Genomic DNA, 16,369 nt, shown 5'->3' on the forward strand with positions numbered 1-16,369 from the left:
AGAAAATTGCAGATTATGTTTGCAAAATGAGTCGATGACGTAGAAAAAAAAAAATATGCGGAAATGTAAGCAAAGAAACCTTGAAAAAGCATCGGAAAAAATTTTAGGCGATTATTTTGTGTTCTTTTCCCTGGGAAAGCACGAAAAACGTCTTTTCCAAAACTTTCATTGTTTGTCTATTCTATTTCGTAACTCTACTTGAGCTGCGCACCTATTCACTAATGAATTCAAATAGGGCGACCTCCGCGTATCTCTTTCATACAGGGAGAGCCAGTGCGGCCTTTCACATATTTGCGGCCTTTTGATGATTAAGATTCCGTTGACGCCACGCAACCGACGCTTCATGCATGTGCTGCCATGTAACTACCGCTTACTGTCAGGTCAAGCGAAAAGCGCAGCGCTGTTTACTTCCGATTTCCGGCCCTCGTTCATATATTCACCTGGAATAATAATAATAAAAAAAGTAACCAAATTGCGAATAAACTGAACGCCCCAGTAGGCAAAGAAACAGTGAAGAAAAACCGGGCAAGTAACTGAAATAACCTCGGGGGAGCAAAGGGAGGACTCTCGTTCATATTTATGCGCGCATGCTACACAACCACCGACCCAGATAACAAGGCTCATGCCGCAGTAATCGGTGTCGGCAGCGGACACTGCCGGTAAAAAGGGCAGGGACGATGTTCCTAACGCGTCTTCGCAGGAATCTACGTCAGACCTCTCCGCTACGTTCACCGTCGACGTGGTCGTGACCTGTCAAAAGTGTGCAAGGCAGTGTAATGAGGGGGAAGGAACACGCAAAGGTGGCCCCCTTTCTCTTTTTTTTTTCTGTTGACGTCATATACTGAACCCTTTTGCCACTTTTCTCCTCTTTTAGTTTTTTTTTCTCTGACGACCTCCCATTTTCTCGCAATTCAAAGGGTGTGGCTTCAATCTAATCTCAGGGGGAAAATGGTGGCGGCAAGTGCGTCAAGTGTTTTCGTGTCGAAACAGACAGGGCGGTCTTAACTCGCGGCGATCGTCGCCGCCTTGGTGCTGCTGAGGGCGCAAAACGCAGCTAAAAAGGGAAACAAAAACAAGAATTGCGCTCTGGGCAAGCAAAGGAGTGGTGTGCAATCTTGACATCGATATGTATGCAGAAGCCGAAAAATCCACAGATGCATTATTGGCTAGGCGAACTGTCGAGGGACCTTCCTCCCCTCCCTTAGCATTTATTCCCTCGAATTGCTCTCATTATCCTAAGTAAAGAGTACCATTTGGCTGACTCGCGGAGCTCGAAGCGGCCACCCGCTTATGCAACCAGCCGACCCGTCTGGGGCATCGAAATCGCCGTGCTCGAGCCACTCCTCCCTTGGTTTCCCCTCGCCCAGATTTTGCTTTTTGATCACTAATTTGTCGCACTCGCTCACCTGTTCTCGGCATTATTTTTTGTCCCTTAATAGCCAGGTGCCTTTTTTCTTTTTAGTTTCTTTTTTTCTTTTCGATCACCCTCTGAGGTGTGCTTGGGCGAGACATTGTCCTACATGTCCATGCCACTCTTTCTTTTTGCGTATGTATACTATAGTCACTGCTGCTCTTCCGGCAGCTATTTGAGTGGTCGTTCGCTCCCTTTCTGGTCTGCTACCCTTGGGCAGTGACCTTGCAGGAAAGGGTTCTGTCGGGGGAAAGAGGACGTCTGGGCTGGAACGGCTCGCTTCCCCTGCCTTTTGTGACCCTATAGCAGCGACCACAGCCGGTTTATTCTGCGCGTCTCTTTGGGCAAGACGACAACGGAAACAATGACATCGCCACCACCGCCACTACCTCCTTCTCAGGGCACGAGGAAAGGATTGCAGCCCAGCACGGGTTTTGAAGTCCTTGATCATCTTCAGGTAAGAGAAACGTGCCACCACCTCTTTGGGCGCGTATATCTGTTTTGGGTTGGTGAGCACCTGTGTAGAGCCTAACGTGAGCTACGGAGTGCCTTTTTTCTCTTCGTTTTAGTTGCTTTAAGAACGTACTGGGGATCGAATAATGTTACGGCATATATGTGGCTGGTATTCGTTGTCCCATTTCTTACGGGTGCCAGTGGGCCAGTATGAAAGCTTGTTCATTGTAGCTGGGTGACTAAAGAAAAACCTTGCTCAATAGGCCGGGTAACATCATTTCGGGACAAAGTGAAGCGTGGCACCTAGAGAGGCTGCATCTGGCATTGCAAAAATGAAAAGGTATTGATTCAAGACAATGAATATCATGATAGTACTGGTTAGTCGCTATTCCGTGGCTTTCCTTTTCTTTTATGCTTTGCCCGAAGTGATAATGGAATGGGGGCTGCACCAGTTTATGTGGAAACGTTTGTGAGGCCGAACAATGTTCTGTCTGTGTCAACGAGCTGTAGAAATGCCGCGCTACCCGTTACAGACCCTGCGGTCTCGGTAATGAGGCTGCACCGTTCTAGAGGCAGCACAGAAGCCAAGACTCTGAATATGCCAGTGCTGCAGCGGTATACAGCTGTGCTAGGCCATTTTTCTGCCTAAAGCGAATAACGGATTGTAGCTCTGCCAAACAGCTCCGTTGGGCGACCCTACGCATAGTAGCATTTTTTTCTCCGCCGCGTTGAGGAAGTTGTAGGGCACTTAACATCATCATCATAATCATCAGCCTGTCTATACCTACTGCAGGGCGAAGGCCTCTCCCACATTCCTTGACTACTGTACCCAAACGCCGCTTTCCGATGGAGGCGAAATATCAGCGCACGTTTAAAAAATGCCAGGTGATCCAAATTTCCCAAGCCGCCCACTAAGACGTCTCTCGTAGCCTGAGTCGGTTTGGGACGTTAAACCCCATTTACCGAATTAAATCAGTAGCATTTCATTACGTTGACGACTATTTAATTTTCATAGACAAGATGACTCTGAGAAGTTGGCGCAAGTTGTATTAGGGATCTTTAAGGCATGTGGTCAAAACCTGTTTTACGTCCGAATGCCCTAAGTATATATAGAACCGCTTGCAGTTACTTGATTTGGACTTGTTTTTTTGGGGACAGCCATGTGTGCTGGGGCTACTGCCCCAGATCGAGGAAGCCACTTCTCAGCTATAAGTCGGACCACTCAACGTTGGCGAAGAAGGGGTTGGAAATCGCGTGAATCCCGTTCACTTTCCGTAAGCCATGCCATCACCCTGTTGTGGATATATTCTAGGAGCAGGTTTTCAAGCTAATGACAGCTGGATTTTCAATTTCCCATTTCGCCTGCCCATTGGAGCGGGCTTTGATTCGCCCTAGGGAAAGGAATAAACTGTCACATGCTGATGTGATGGCGCGGCGCAAATAGGTGGCTTCCGGCCATAGCTCACTTTGAGATATTTTGTACCGACTCAAGGAATATGCAGCTAAGTATAATTTTGCCGTTGTCTTCACAGCTAAGAACAAGGTAGGGGGGCTTTTAGTCGCCGCTAGGACAATAGTGAATACAAGAAATCTTCTTCAGTGCACAGTCTCACAAAATAAACCTGCAGCACTTGAAAAAGAATGTGGTTTATTGCGTTCCACTGGCTTGTGGCCGAAACTACCACAGGTAGACAGGCAAATGTTTAAATCTGAACCTGACTGAGCAATTAAGCTCTTTGAGGAGGAAGGCGCGATCTAATCTGGCCCTGCATTGTCAATCTCTATGATGCTATTCGCAGGACCCGGTAACAAACCCGGCCGCGGCCTCTTTTTGATGAAGGTGGGATGCTAAGCGCCCGTCATCAGTGGACGGGAAAGAATCCCAAGTGGCCGAAATTTCCGAAATCCGTCACCAAAATGTCCCTCATAACCTTATTCATTTTGTAATGTTAATGAAATTCTACAAACCATAAGCCCAAGATTATTAGAGCTTCCGCCCCTATGACTGGGTGTTATCATGATAAACCTCCTTAATTTTTTTGTTTGCTCCGTCGTTTCAGTGGGCTAGCACTAGAGCTGTCAATGAGTAGCTGTTTTAATGCAACTATGACGTTCAACAAAAGCATTAAATAAAGCTGCTACTCCGCGGCGGCGCGAAAAGATCAGCTTCACTGGTCGTTGCATTATGTATCTACGTCATCGCCGTAGCCGAAAGCTCCATCTGTATAACTGGAACTCTCTCGAGCTGTGCATTGCATTTCGTCGTAACACAGCTGTAGCCAATCAGAGAGTGGCATGTCACACAGACACCACTAGACAGAGAGTGGTAAGTCACACATTTGTATCCCTCAAATGTGGCGCTCGCTCTCAGGTGGTATAAAAACAGAAGAAACACCGCCTTATGGTTGACGTCGGCGCAACGACTTTTGTCGGGCAAATCCTGGTAAAGAGGCCGCTCACATTATAGCTCGAGGATCCATCCGCCAATCTAAGGGCATCGACTTGAACGCCGGCTCAAAGAAGCCTTAGACACCTATCGTGGTATAACCGAGCTCTGTACACTAAAAAGGTTAACTTAGCCCCCCTCTATCACGAAGACGTCACTAATGAACAAGAGGTATAGTATGGAGGTAACACCCAAGTAAAGCCCTTCCTAACACAGTAGTACATAGCCACGTATATCCGGGCAGGTTCAGCCTGGAGTGCAAACAATGTGGCGGCAGAGCCACCTTAGATCACATGTTCCAGGACTGCCCGGTATATACACCCCTTGAAAAGCTCTAGAGGCTCGCGCAACCGGATCTGTGGGAGACCTCGCGCAGCTACGAGCTGGAAACTCAACTCGAGGTCTTAACCAGAGCCCAAGCGGAGGGAGCTTGTATCGAATGAAGACCCCTAGCAAGGTATACAAACCCGCAATCCACAAAACGTAGATAATGTTTTTCCAATCTAACTACGCGTATGAAAGCAGCTTCACTAGCTTTATGTATGGCGCACATACTTCGCCGCTGGCCAACTACATTAAATCGCTGATCATTTTCACTTCCTGGTGCTCACCTTCCGTCGGAAATTTTAGCGGCATCGATGAGCTGTTTTTATTGGTTAGTCGCTTTGCGTAACATTGCAAAAACTATACGAGCTTATTCTGATTTTTGCAAAATGGCCCTGAAGTTATGCAATGCGCATGCTTGAAGTTCTCCAAGATGCCTACGACGTGTTTGATTTTTTTCTTTTGTCTTTTGCAGCGAGTTATTACGAAAACACTGGGAGCAGAAAGCTCGATTCTGAACCTCTTGGGAGATGAGCTGTACCAGAGTGGTATGTATAATTTATGGGACTTCGTAAATTTTGCGTTATCTCGGCCTTCGGTACAAACTACTTGCTATTGTCTCGTTAAATTTTTTACAACTTTTTTTATACAATGCTAGTATGTGCTCAACTACTCGTTTTTCGAAGCAACAATTTATGACCCCTGGTGTGAGCCTGTTCGTTCGAGCACCAAATAATGTAAAGAGGTCTTCACATGGAGAAGGACTCCTGGCTCAACGTTGCAATAGCCTACGGATCTCGTTAAGTAGCTTACTTTTCACCATTTTCTTTATGAGGTGAGGAAGACTGCGTGTTCAACAGTGGCTGCCACGGAGGCGGCAGTGGCACTGTGGCAACAGAGGAAAACCGGCTGGGCGCGACGTTCCTTGCTGATTGCCAGGTAAGCTGCTCACCCTTGCAAACTTGTAGATGACGGCGCCACTCGTGGAAAAAGACTGAGAAAGAACTGTCAAGAGGCACACAGTGCGTATTTAAGTACAATGCTGGTTGTCATTTGCAGATTACATGGCACGCCAAGCTCACTGAGTGCCTTAAAGACACCGGCAAACAATATGGACTGCCGCTGAGCCGCAAGGTTAGTCTCGCGTCGCTCTTACTGATGTGCGTCTCGAAATCGTGCAATAAAAAATTATATTGATTTTTACAGATTTTCACGGTGTTCTAAATACTATTAAACAAGAATTAGAATTTCAGATTAAATCACCACACAAGTGTTTATCGAAATGACTCCGCACAATTAGTATCACCTCTTCCCTCTTAAATCCTTTTTTTGTTGTTTTAATTTGCTGATCATACTGCGATCTCGCTTTTCTTTTTTTGTTACCGACTCTCTGTTCATGTGCGGTAAGGTGCTGGTTCTTGTCAACTTTTTTATGCGCTATCATTAAACGCGATGTCTCGTCGAATGTACTTCTATTTATATTATTTTTTTGTTTTTTGTGGACGCTACACTGCTCTGCCTATGTATATTTACTTTGTATTTTCTTCGGGGGGGGGGGGGGGGGGTGCGAGCTCGTCAAGCCGATTGCTCGGCTTTTTCTCCCTGCCTCCCCCATCACTTTGATGGAAAATAAAGGTATTATTATTATTATTATAAATGTTAAACTTATGCTTACATTTATGACAAATCAAGAAAAAAAGAAAGCAAGGCATGGAGCTTCGAATTGATTTCGCAACGCTGAAGGAAAAATGCTTTAATGCATGCCTGTAGAAAATGAAGCGAAAAGTTTAGTGCATTAGGTTTAAACTTTTCCCTGAGGGGCGCGAAATGAAAGTGAAATGAAAGTATACACAAGTCATGTTTGAATGACAGGAGCTCATTTGAGCCCCTAAATATCTATTGAGCCCTCGGTAATACTGTGTACGACAAAAGAAAGAGTCGCACATTAATTACTTGGCTTGGGATTAAAATGAATCATTAAACATGTGCAACCGGTATGTGTAATAAGTATATAATTCCATGATTTACATGTGATGGTTGATGGTTCTTCGCAGTTGTCGAGCCTGCATTAACCGTAGTTTAAACAATACGGCTTCAAAAAACACGCGGTAATTAAGCATTACATGAGCCTAGTGGTATCTGAGAGCAACGGATCTCAGCCCATGGTGGGGCGTGGTAAAGCAGCGGTCTCTGATCTCTATTGTACAGCGCACCATAGGAGAGCAAGAACTCGTAGAGGCCAGATGGTTTGATTTGGGAAGCGAGGAAATCGGTGAGTAAAGCAGAGTTTATTTTTTTTTTATTTAAGTCATCATTACTCGCGCAGTATCAACACCAGCGATGGCATCAACACAGATATTTTGACAATGAAGAGATGATTGTCATAATATTTACACTGCTACTGCTGATAATGTCAATAATCGTAATATATTTACTTTAAAATAATTGCTTAGGGAAACACGGCTGCACCGAACACGCATACAATGAGAAGCATCTTTTCTTAATTGTATCATTCGGTAAACAATCGCTATAACAAGCAAGCGCTTGAGTAAAGTTAGTTAAGTTTAGTGGGCATACCTATCAGTTAATTACCGCCATCCAGTGACACATCGAGAATGTTTGCACATTAGCGGCTCAGCGCCCAATATGGCTTTTTCGTGTCGGCTAGACGTGGGTACAGACGCCGAGGCTTACCGCATTTTATTTTTAGCTCAACTGAAGCGAAGAATGAAGCATACCTTCATGAGCTGCCAGAACGGTAATATAACAAAAAAAAAAGTCTTGACGGACACTCAAGCTCTGAACTTAAGGGTAGGCCTCGAGAGCGTTGATGGTTCGCGCTTGCCGGCGCCCCTCATGGATCATCATTCACGTACAGGGTTGCCCACTCAAGTACGAGAACGGCTGAGCGTCAGCGCATTCAATGCGGCCTCGCAACGAAGCAAAATGGCGCGCAGGCGCACAGGCGCGCAGGCGCGCAGGAGCCTGGAGGCGGGGCTTCGTGTCGTCTGCCACAGTGCGGAAGCGCACCATGCTTTCTTTACTGAGACGCGCTCCAAACTGTGTGTTGCCAAACGCGCCTAGATGGCGTTATCGTGCATCACTCACTGCAGCGTATTGTTCAGTTCCATCGAAGGCTATCAATTGACGGACCACGCCAGCTTGACCAAAGGAATTTCTTGGCCACTTGCGAGGCTGTTAAGCACCTGCCAAGCTAAGCGGCTTGTCTCTCCTAGTTAGTGATTCTCGGGTGATTTGTGAAAGCTCGATTCATTGCAGATTACTTAGGTTCTTCGTTTGACGAACGACAAGTTATCATTTTAAAAAGTACCGCTACCACTTTTTTCCTTGTTGCTTATTTATTATGCTGCCTCAGTAATAAAAATGATGTAACAGTACAAGCACGGTATGCTTCCTCGCTATAGCAGATGACATGAAACACCGCCTCGAGGCCCCTGCGCGCTAGCGCCACTTAATTTGTTTCGACGCGCGGCCGCACCGGAGGCGCTTTTCGTGGAGCGCGGCCACGCTAGCCGTGTTCGTATTTAGAGAGGACCACGGTGTACATGCAGTTTGATATTTGCTTAATTACCAATTCGTTGACTTGTACTTCTACTAACCGAGAGATATTCATTAATATACAGCCGTAAGCTGGTATATTATATGAAAGACCATTCCACATATATGGGTAAAGCTTTGGGCAAAAGGGGGGGGGGGGGGGGAGTATCGCGTTTTACTCGGGTTCTTAGTGTACAAGAAGGCTACATTCCGATCTCACAATAAAGGAAGGCGAAGTCTGCGTTGGCAGCGCCTGCCAGCTCGGCTACCATTAATGTGGTTCGATGACGTTAGGCACCACGACAACCAATCACAACGCCGCCATGTCACCTGTAATATACCAACTGCCGCAGAGACGACGGTGATTTTTCTCTCACAACGCCTACGGTGGAATTTTCTGGATAATGGTGTTTTTAACTTTATCGCGTTACAAAACAACAAAACCTTCAAGGTTTATTTTATTAATTTTTGCTTATGCTCTATAAGAACAGTCTGCGTTGCAACACAGTACGATTTTTACTATATCCTGCATCAGCAGGGCTATTTGGGGGCGCGTTCTCATGATAAAGAACATTATGCACTGAGGAGGGCAGGTCCACATCATGACGGCTATAGTCACTTTATTTCGCCCTGCCCCATTGGCGATGTCACGTTTCGGTGAAAAAACGAAGTAAAAATATAAAAAATGGCAACCCCTAAGTTTTTTCAGGCCTTCGATCCCCATAGCTCACCATCAAGGTCGGACCTGAAGGATCATTAATAATCTGCAGAATCTACGCACAGACGAAACACTAAAGCGGCAACTTCGCGCCGGCATTGCCAAAGGCCCCTCGTAGCTGATCCCGTCTCCACCCAAGCATGACAGATGACTGCCATTAGCCGGATAAGTTTCGACGACAAGGTTGCTTAGCGATCGACGGTATATTCGCCGCGCCGTTCTGCTATTGGTCGAATTTATAATTTCACTTCGCGTTTCGTCGTTCGATCCACGCTGTACATGTTACTGCTTTTCGATCAGCCGCTTCGACTCATTTGCATTGCGGCATTGACCGTTATTGCTGACACACTTATCGACTGATGGAAGACAAGGCCAAGTGAACGTGCCGCTCCACCTCGTGCTCGCAAAAGGGTAAAAATGTAATTTTTACCCTGTTCTGTGCAATACCAGCCGCTTACGGCTATCGCTGGCTGGCTTGAATACGGATTTGAGTCCAGCTTTCATCAGCGCTTTTCCAGCACGATCACCTCCACGATCGGTGTACCGGCACAATATGAGATTTGACCTTCGAGGTGAAGGGGAGAAATTTGAGAATAAAATTTTCATAATAAGAGGTAAGCTCACCGAAAAAGATAGAGAGAACAAAATCAGAAGAATATTCTCATACACTTTATCACGCTCGTTGCGACACGAAGACAGCTCCGTAACCACTTCTCAACTCTCCTCAGTACAGTAGCTCGATGGTAATTATCATCACCCGCCTAATTATGCAACCGCTGCAAGCACCCATTTTATTATTTCTACAGAATACCCTATCCAGTGACAGCTGCGACCATCTTGACGCGGCAAACTTCGAAATTTCATCCAACCACCTGGTCTCTCTGCTGCGTTTGTCTTCTCTTTGATTATAGATAATTAGCTTAAAGAACCCACCCGTCGTCTTGCCTTCCAATAACGATAACGTTTCTTGCTCATGCTAGTTGTTTTTTTCACGATCTAAATTAGGACATATGTTTGTTCTTCGACCGACTCTACTGCTTTCTCGTCTAAAGTTATGGCAGCGTTAATGGTCAGCGACTGTCATCATCATCATCAGTTGGATTATGCCCGCTGCAGGGTGAAGGACTCTCCCATATTCCTCCAATTAACCTGGTCCCGTGTTAGCTGCACCAACGTGACCCCTGCAAACTTCCTAACTTCCTCCGCCCACCTAATCTTCTGCCGCCCCTGCTACGCTTTCCTTCCCTTGGAATCCAATTTGCTACTCTTAGTGACTGCCGGTTATCCCCTCATCTCACTACATGTTCTGCTCGTGGCATGCCCATATCTTCTCTGTTTCGACTAGAATGTCATTACCTCGAGATATTTCTGTACGCACTCAACAAGCGTCTTATTTCTTATTTCTTTTTTATCCCATAGTTTTCTTCGTTGTCTTCAAGTAGAACTCTTTTCGTCAGCCTCCACCTTTCAGCCCTTTAGGGCAGTACCAGTAGCATGCAACTATTAAATAATATATATATACTGTCATATACCACTATATTGTTATGCAGCTATTATACAATTATACATTTATATAACTTTTATATACTACTATGTAATCTCTATATTACTCAGTCTGTGTGCAGTAGTGAAGTGTCGAACGAATTATTTCGCGCTATTGTCACGCACCAGTTGCCATTTGACGGAAGAAATGGGGTGATACGCGTCCGTTGTTTTTTTCGCAGAATTGTTGGCAGTTGAGCCGCTCTACACACCCCAGGATTTCCTCGACTTCTTGCTGTCTCCATTGGCCGATGATGATGACCTCTGCTGCGATGCGGGGAACACAAGGTACTAAATTATTATTCATAAAACACAGACTGGAGTTTCGCGCGCACGATGACAGTGCAGCCTGGGATGAAGAAATCGGAACATTGCTTGGTACCATCACATTGTATCGTATAGAAATTTAAGCAAATCTGTCTATAATGATTATCTGTCCAAACACTTTCTATCCATTTTCTATGCCGAATCCAAGCACAGTTGATATGTGCAGCTTCACTTTTTGGGAAGTCTTGCAGAACACCTTAAATAATGTCCTTATAAAATCCTGGGAAATCCGGCTCTTGCCTGCTAAAAATGTCGACTGAGATTAATAGTTTAATAAAAATATTTTGATTTTTTTTACGTTTTCACAGCATTTGGAAGAACTGTGTGCAATTGCTCGTCATGCTGATGACGACATAATGATATGTTCAAACAATTTGGCTGATCCGCGCGCCAAATACCAATAAAGGTGTGGAAAATGCTATCAGGTAGTGTAGACGCAGAAATACTTGAGAAAGTAATCAACTTGATGCACTTCAGGCGACCGAAAGTTACCAGTACACCACCTGCATGTTTTCATTCTAGAAATTTGTTTTCTTTTTTTAATTTTTATAAAATGAAGATAAAGAAAGAGGAAATCTGTGGTTCGTGCTTGTGACTTTCCACTACAGAACGCGAGGTCTTGGTATCGAATCGTCTCCATGAGGGCATCATTTCGCCGGTGGCCAACTGGAAACGACACACATGTGCTATTTGATGATCTAATTTCTTACCGGAGAAAACCAGTTTACTGTAATTTATTCAGAGTATTCGACTACGGCTGCACTTTTCCACTTTGTTTTCACTCCTTTCTTTATGATCTTCCTCACCAAGTGATCAGACTGTCCGCCTAAGGACGGCTGTCACTCGAAATGACAGGTAGCGTGTAACTTGTTGAAGTGACTCGGGCTTTAATGAACGCCGGAGTGGAGGGCTTCTGATTAATTTAGATTACCTGAGGGTCTTTAACATGCATTCACACTGTATAGCACACATATGCTTTTTGCGTTTCTCCTCTATCGAAACGCTGCTTCCGCTGCTGGGTTTAAACACGGGTACTCAGGCTCAGCAGCTAATAAGGTAATTCCATTCATTGGCAATCATTATTTTATAAAACGTTTATTTCTCTGGTGGTTTAACATATCGCTTTTGATCATACATGTACATTGGTTTGGTTACCAGTGCCACAGCAGGTTTCCAGCAAGGGGTCTTACAAAGTGACATTATTGTTTTAATCTCGGAGTCATTGTGTTGCTTAATCATATTATAATGTTCGGGGGAGGAAACGTAGTCGCCACTACACTGCTGACACTTCATAGGAGATTTGATTGACCGTAGTTATTTACTGCGTCCATGTCGAAGGAAACTAACTAATGAGCTGCCCATAACGTGCTATTATGCGAGTCTGCAAGGACTCAGGGAAAGTTTATTGAGCAAGTGTGCTTATGGTTGAAAGCATTGATTTTGAAAGAGAAGCGCTGCGTAGAAAGCTTCTCTTTTCCTTGTGCTTTCTTTTTTTGTCTTTAACACGCTGCATCTTTGAAACACAAGCCTTCTTACTCAAGCCTCGGTTGCGCTGAAAACCAAAGATATCTGCGAGCTGGTACGTACGGTGTCGTTTTTGATTCCTTCTATACCACAGAGATGCAGTCATCGCTTTGTGCTAATAGGTCTTGTTTTCGATGTGTGCAGAGAGAGCTACTCAAGGCGCCAACGTACGAGGCTCCAAGGTCACAGGACCTGGACAGCAGAGAATACGAATTATTTGCGCAGCTCAGTAGGTGACACTCACTTATTTTTATAATAGCAATGAAGTGCCAACTTGTACGAGGATTTCATCCACGATAAATTCAGTGCTTCGCCATGATGTAAAAACTGCTAACATCAGAAAATAATGAACATGTATGTCTTAAGTCAAACAAAAGCGCACAAGGCTGATGCTCTGCCGCCTACTCTAAGATAGCCTATGTCGTCAACGTTTGTTCGGAGGATGTAATCTCTAGGTCTCTGTCTATTTGCGCGCGCATTTCGTCTCCTCTCTCGCTCTTTCTTAAGCTGCGATTCTCACTCGATTTTGAGGCTGACATTAACTTAACGTAACATAACATGCCGAGTTATTCCTGTCTGTATTACCTCAATTCAGCATCAAGCATACTTCATTTTTCAGTATACGACACCAGTGACGAGCTTGCCGCAAGAGAGTTTCTCAAACGAGGCTGCCCGCACTGTATGCGAAGACTCTTTTGGTCCAGAGTTCTTGGCGTCTCTTCGCAGGAAAAGGTTTGTCAACAAAGGCGCACAAGATTTAATGATTACATCTGTGCTCCCGCTCTACGTGGTGCTCAAATAAAAATAAAAACAAACGAACTTGCTCTTACTCAGGCCAATGCAGATTTTGATCACCTTAAGGAAAGGGTGATTCGGTACGAGCTACTTCTGGACCAGATCATAATAAAGGTGACTGCAATGTCAGTTATCTAGCAATCATTTTATACTCCTTAATACACTAAGAGTAATAGGTCTCTTTCGTTTACCGATAGGACGTACGGGATGCCGTCATGAACGACATCGAATACTTTGTTTTTGATGACAGTTGCTATCAGGTGAGTGGCATGTGGTAGAAGTAGCCAACTAGTTTTATTATCTAAAACAATAATTTCAGCAGGAATAAAACAAGCTGTCGAATTTCTGGTCCAGTTATTACTCTGGGAACGTTTCAGAGTTTCAGACAACTCGGGGATGGCTTTAGCACTCTTGGTCATATTTTTGCAGGTGATGTTGGCATTCACACGAGACTACCAAATTTCGAGGAAGACGCAAGAAAACAATGCCTTCAGGACCGTTATATTACGGGCTGAACTGCCGTGTGGTGTCGTGCCTTTTTACGGATTTTCGCTCTTAGGTGAGCTTTATCAATTGGAGTATTCAGTGTTCTAAAGGTAATAATAATAGCTGTTGTATTTAACTTACAAATACCTCCTTAGATTGTCTGTAGAATTTTGTCAATAAGGTCTTTAGTCTGTCTAGAAACACATCATACGTATATTCTATAGATAATTTTGTGCTCTTACTTTTTTATACACATTTTTGTCTAAAGTGGCCCTTAGGACAGAAGTTTGTTAAAGATACAAGAGGCACAAGTCGTACTCTAGTAAACACCGCATAGACCTGCGCTTATTGTATGCTTTCAGTGGGCTTTTGTGTACGCTTGTCCTCCTAGTAAAGGTACACTTAAAATGATACTTTCTAAATGATATAAATGTCCAAGAATGAACTATAAGGTGCAGATGTCAAGAACAAATACTAGCAGATTTATGAACCCAGATTTCGGAAAAGTGCAGTCGGCCATGTATCTTTTGTTCTTTGCAGTGGGTCCACTGTGCTTCGTGTATGCCGATGTGGGGCTCATGTACGCAGTGTTCCGCGAAATGTATTGCCGTTACTTTCACAAACTGATGGCAGTTTCGTCGGATCCAGAGGTAAGATATTTTGCTCCAGGTATCAGAGGCATGATAGGCGAAAGAAAATAGATTTAAATGAAACGCCTGCAAAATACACATTACGCAAATCACAACGAAAAAAAAAAAAACGGTGAACATCCTAGTTGAAAACGTTTAAGAATATTTCTCAAGCCGATTGAATACCTTGCATTTCTCTAACCAATCTTTGCAAGTCATTTTCATTTTTTTTTTTCAGGGCATATTATCATTGCTCTTGACCTTCGAGAGGTTGGTTCAGTATAGGGAGCCTGAATTCCTGCCTGCACTGGCTTCCAAGAATGTCGATCTGTAGGTTGGTTTCGTTCACTCTCCATAGAACTATATCTGAAGTCCGAAGTGCGCGCTTTTTGCCTCACCAGCAATCATTATATCTTCCAAAACATCACAGGCAGCCCATCGTATTCCAGATGCTGATGCAGTCCTTCTGCGCGCACCTTCCCGCAGAGGAAGTGCTGAGGCTTTGGGACAGGATTCTGGGCTACGACTCTGTCTACGTACTGCCGGGTAAGACTTCGAAACCTGCGAAGCCCGCTATGTTCCCCGTGCAACTTTTCGACAGCAAGCACGCACATGCACACACATATGCACACACCTATCGTGGAAAGTCTAATCGCAGAAGTGGTCTTTTAATCATTCTTGTGGCAATGCCTTCATGCTATAAACCTGAAATAATATCTATGGTGTGTGACGCGTTGCTTAAAAGCTTAAGATTCGCTGTGTAATTAGTATGCTTAAGCTTAAAATTTATATATTGATTCTGAGCTTACCGAAAGGCGGCACCATGAGTTGCTTAATTTTGTTTTTTTTACTGCAAGTGCAGATGAAGCTTGCGTAAATTTATTGTTATCTGTATTTCTCGGGGATAGTCTAGTATATCTGCGTTAAACGTATTAATAGTCCCGTTCGTGTTGTATTTATTTACATAACAGCAGCAGCTGGCCCACGGGTGGTTTAGTGAAAGAAAAGTAAAAGAAACGCAGTTACATGTTCAGGCGTTACATTCTCTCAAGTGCGTATTTTTAGAGTATTTCAGGCGATGCTCTTGTCAATGGTTTACGCTTGAACATATTTCCTTAGAGGGAAAGGTTTTAGCGATTTTGAGCATTAAAATATATGCACTTAACATAGTACCAAAATTTTTGAGGAATGTTTCCCTGTCAGCCTTGATAGTAAATTATTTCGCAGACAGACAACAAGGCCCGAATGTGCAACGTAAATCAGCCACTGCGGGGTATGCTCTAGGCTACCAAGCAGGAATATGCAAGCTTCCCATCAGCAGAAGAGCGATGTGACAATCCCATCTAATTCCAAGATGAAAATGTAGTCCGTGCAAACATTGCGATTTGACACAGAGCACTAAACCACTGCCTGTGTTTTGAGCAAAGCCAAGAGCTACGTGAATCACGAGGAACGTTTCAAATTGAAACTGAAAATATCTAAAGAAGGCTAATGCGATGTCTACAGATGCCATCACAACGGTTGCCAACAGTTCTCTTTCTGGCAGTGAGATGCTGCTACGATACGCAAGCGATCCCCACCTTTCTCACATAACACAACGTCGCAATCCGCAGTTACTATTCCTGCTGGACGTTTTGCGTGGTCAGCAGATTTGAAAACCAAATCGAGTTATTCATTTAATTATCACTGAAATAACACCTTCCTCATTTTAATAGCCCCAGTTTCTGCTGTGCAGCTGCATAGAATTTGTAGTCTTTAAATAGACTAAAATGTTAGGAAACAGAGAAGCATGCCAGACGCGACAAATGTTCTCTACCTCACTGTGATAACAAGTTTGTGTAAAGCGTCTTTGCAGGGCTTCTCATAGGCACAGGAGCCAGTAAGAGAAGCAGCTTCTTTGTATATATTTCCTTTCTTTACAGTCGCGGCTGCAAGTTTGGTCTGTTCTAAAAAAGCCGAAATACTCCGTACAAATGATCAGTCTTCGTTAGAGGTAAGCTAAAATATGCTCAGTGGTGCCTCTGACTATCTAGCTTGTGTCCTTGCTGCTGATCACTTACGCTGACTTCTATATATTGCAGGACCTGTTTAGCAAGCTGAAATCCTGCGATGTCATATCCACCTTGGACGAGTTCCTCAAGCCCCCAAGCTTATGA

At 44.3% G+C, this 16,369-nt stretch overlaps 2 protein-coding genes across 2 annotated transcripts in view; both read left to right on the top strand.

Annotated features, from left to right (window-relative positions):
- LOC146191405 (putative glutamate receptor) overlaps positions 1 to 1,717 on the top strand; it is a 39,525-nt gene extending 37,808 nt beyond the window's left edge. Inside the window, exon 9 of the mRNA XM_084600320.1 lies at positions 1,562 to 1,717. Within this exon, the coding sequence (XP_084456446.1) occupies positions 1,562 to 1,717 (156 nt within the window). The remainder of the gene's footprint in view (positions 1 to 1,561) is intronic.
- Positions 1,718 to 1,775: 58 nt separating this feature from the next.
- LOC146191406 (TBC1 domain family member 19) lies at positions 1,776 to 16,369 on the top strand. Its single transcript, XM_084600321.1, has 17 exons — positions 1,776 to 1,868; positions 5,110 to 5,182; positions 5,470 to 5,573; positions 5,694 to 5,768; positions 6,843 to 6,906; positions 10,635 to 10,740; positions 12,307 to 12,358; positions 12,448 to 12,532; positions 12,923 to 13,035; positions 13,138 to 13,212; positions 13,296 to 13,358; positions 13,528 to 13,657; positions 14,125 to 14,234; positions 14,452 to 14,543; positions 14,644 to 14,759; positions 16,136 to 16,206; positions 16,295 to 16,369. Exons 1-17 carry the CDS (start codon positions 1,776 to 1,778, stop codon positions 16,367 to 16,369), a joined length of 1,497 nt encoding a protein of 498 aa, XP_084456447.1.

The sequence above is a fragment of the Amblyomma maculatum genome, chromosome 4 (genome assembly GCF_055883805.1).
Source record: "Amblyomma maculatum isolate TAMU_Amacu chromosome 4, ASM5588380v1, whole genome shotgun sequence".
In the NCBI taxonomy this organism is placed as follows: domain Eukaryota; kingdom Metazoa; phylum Arthropoda; class Arachnida; order Ixodida; family Ixodidae; genus Amblyomma; species Amblyomma maculatum.

What these genes read in the sequence shown, in the direction of transcription:
- LOC146191406 (XM_084600321.1), top strand. Translation starts at nt 1,776, where the DNA reads ATGACATCGCCACCACCGCCACTACCTCCTTCTCAGGGCACGAGGAAA. An exon ending in TTGATGACAGTTGCTATCAG is followed by an intron (nt 13,359 to 13,527) that starts GTGAGTGGCATG and finishes ATATTTTTGCAG; the next exon opens with GTGATGTTGGCATTCACACG. An exon ending in CAGTTTCGTCGGATCCAGAG is followed by an intron (nt 14,235 to 14,451) that starts GTAAGATATTTT and finishes TTTTTTTTTCAG; the next exon opens with GGCATATTATCATTGCTCTT.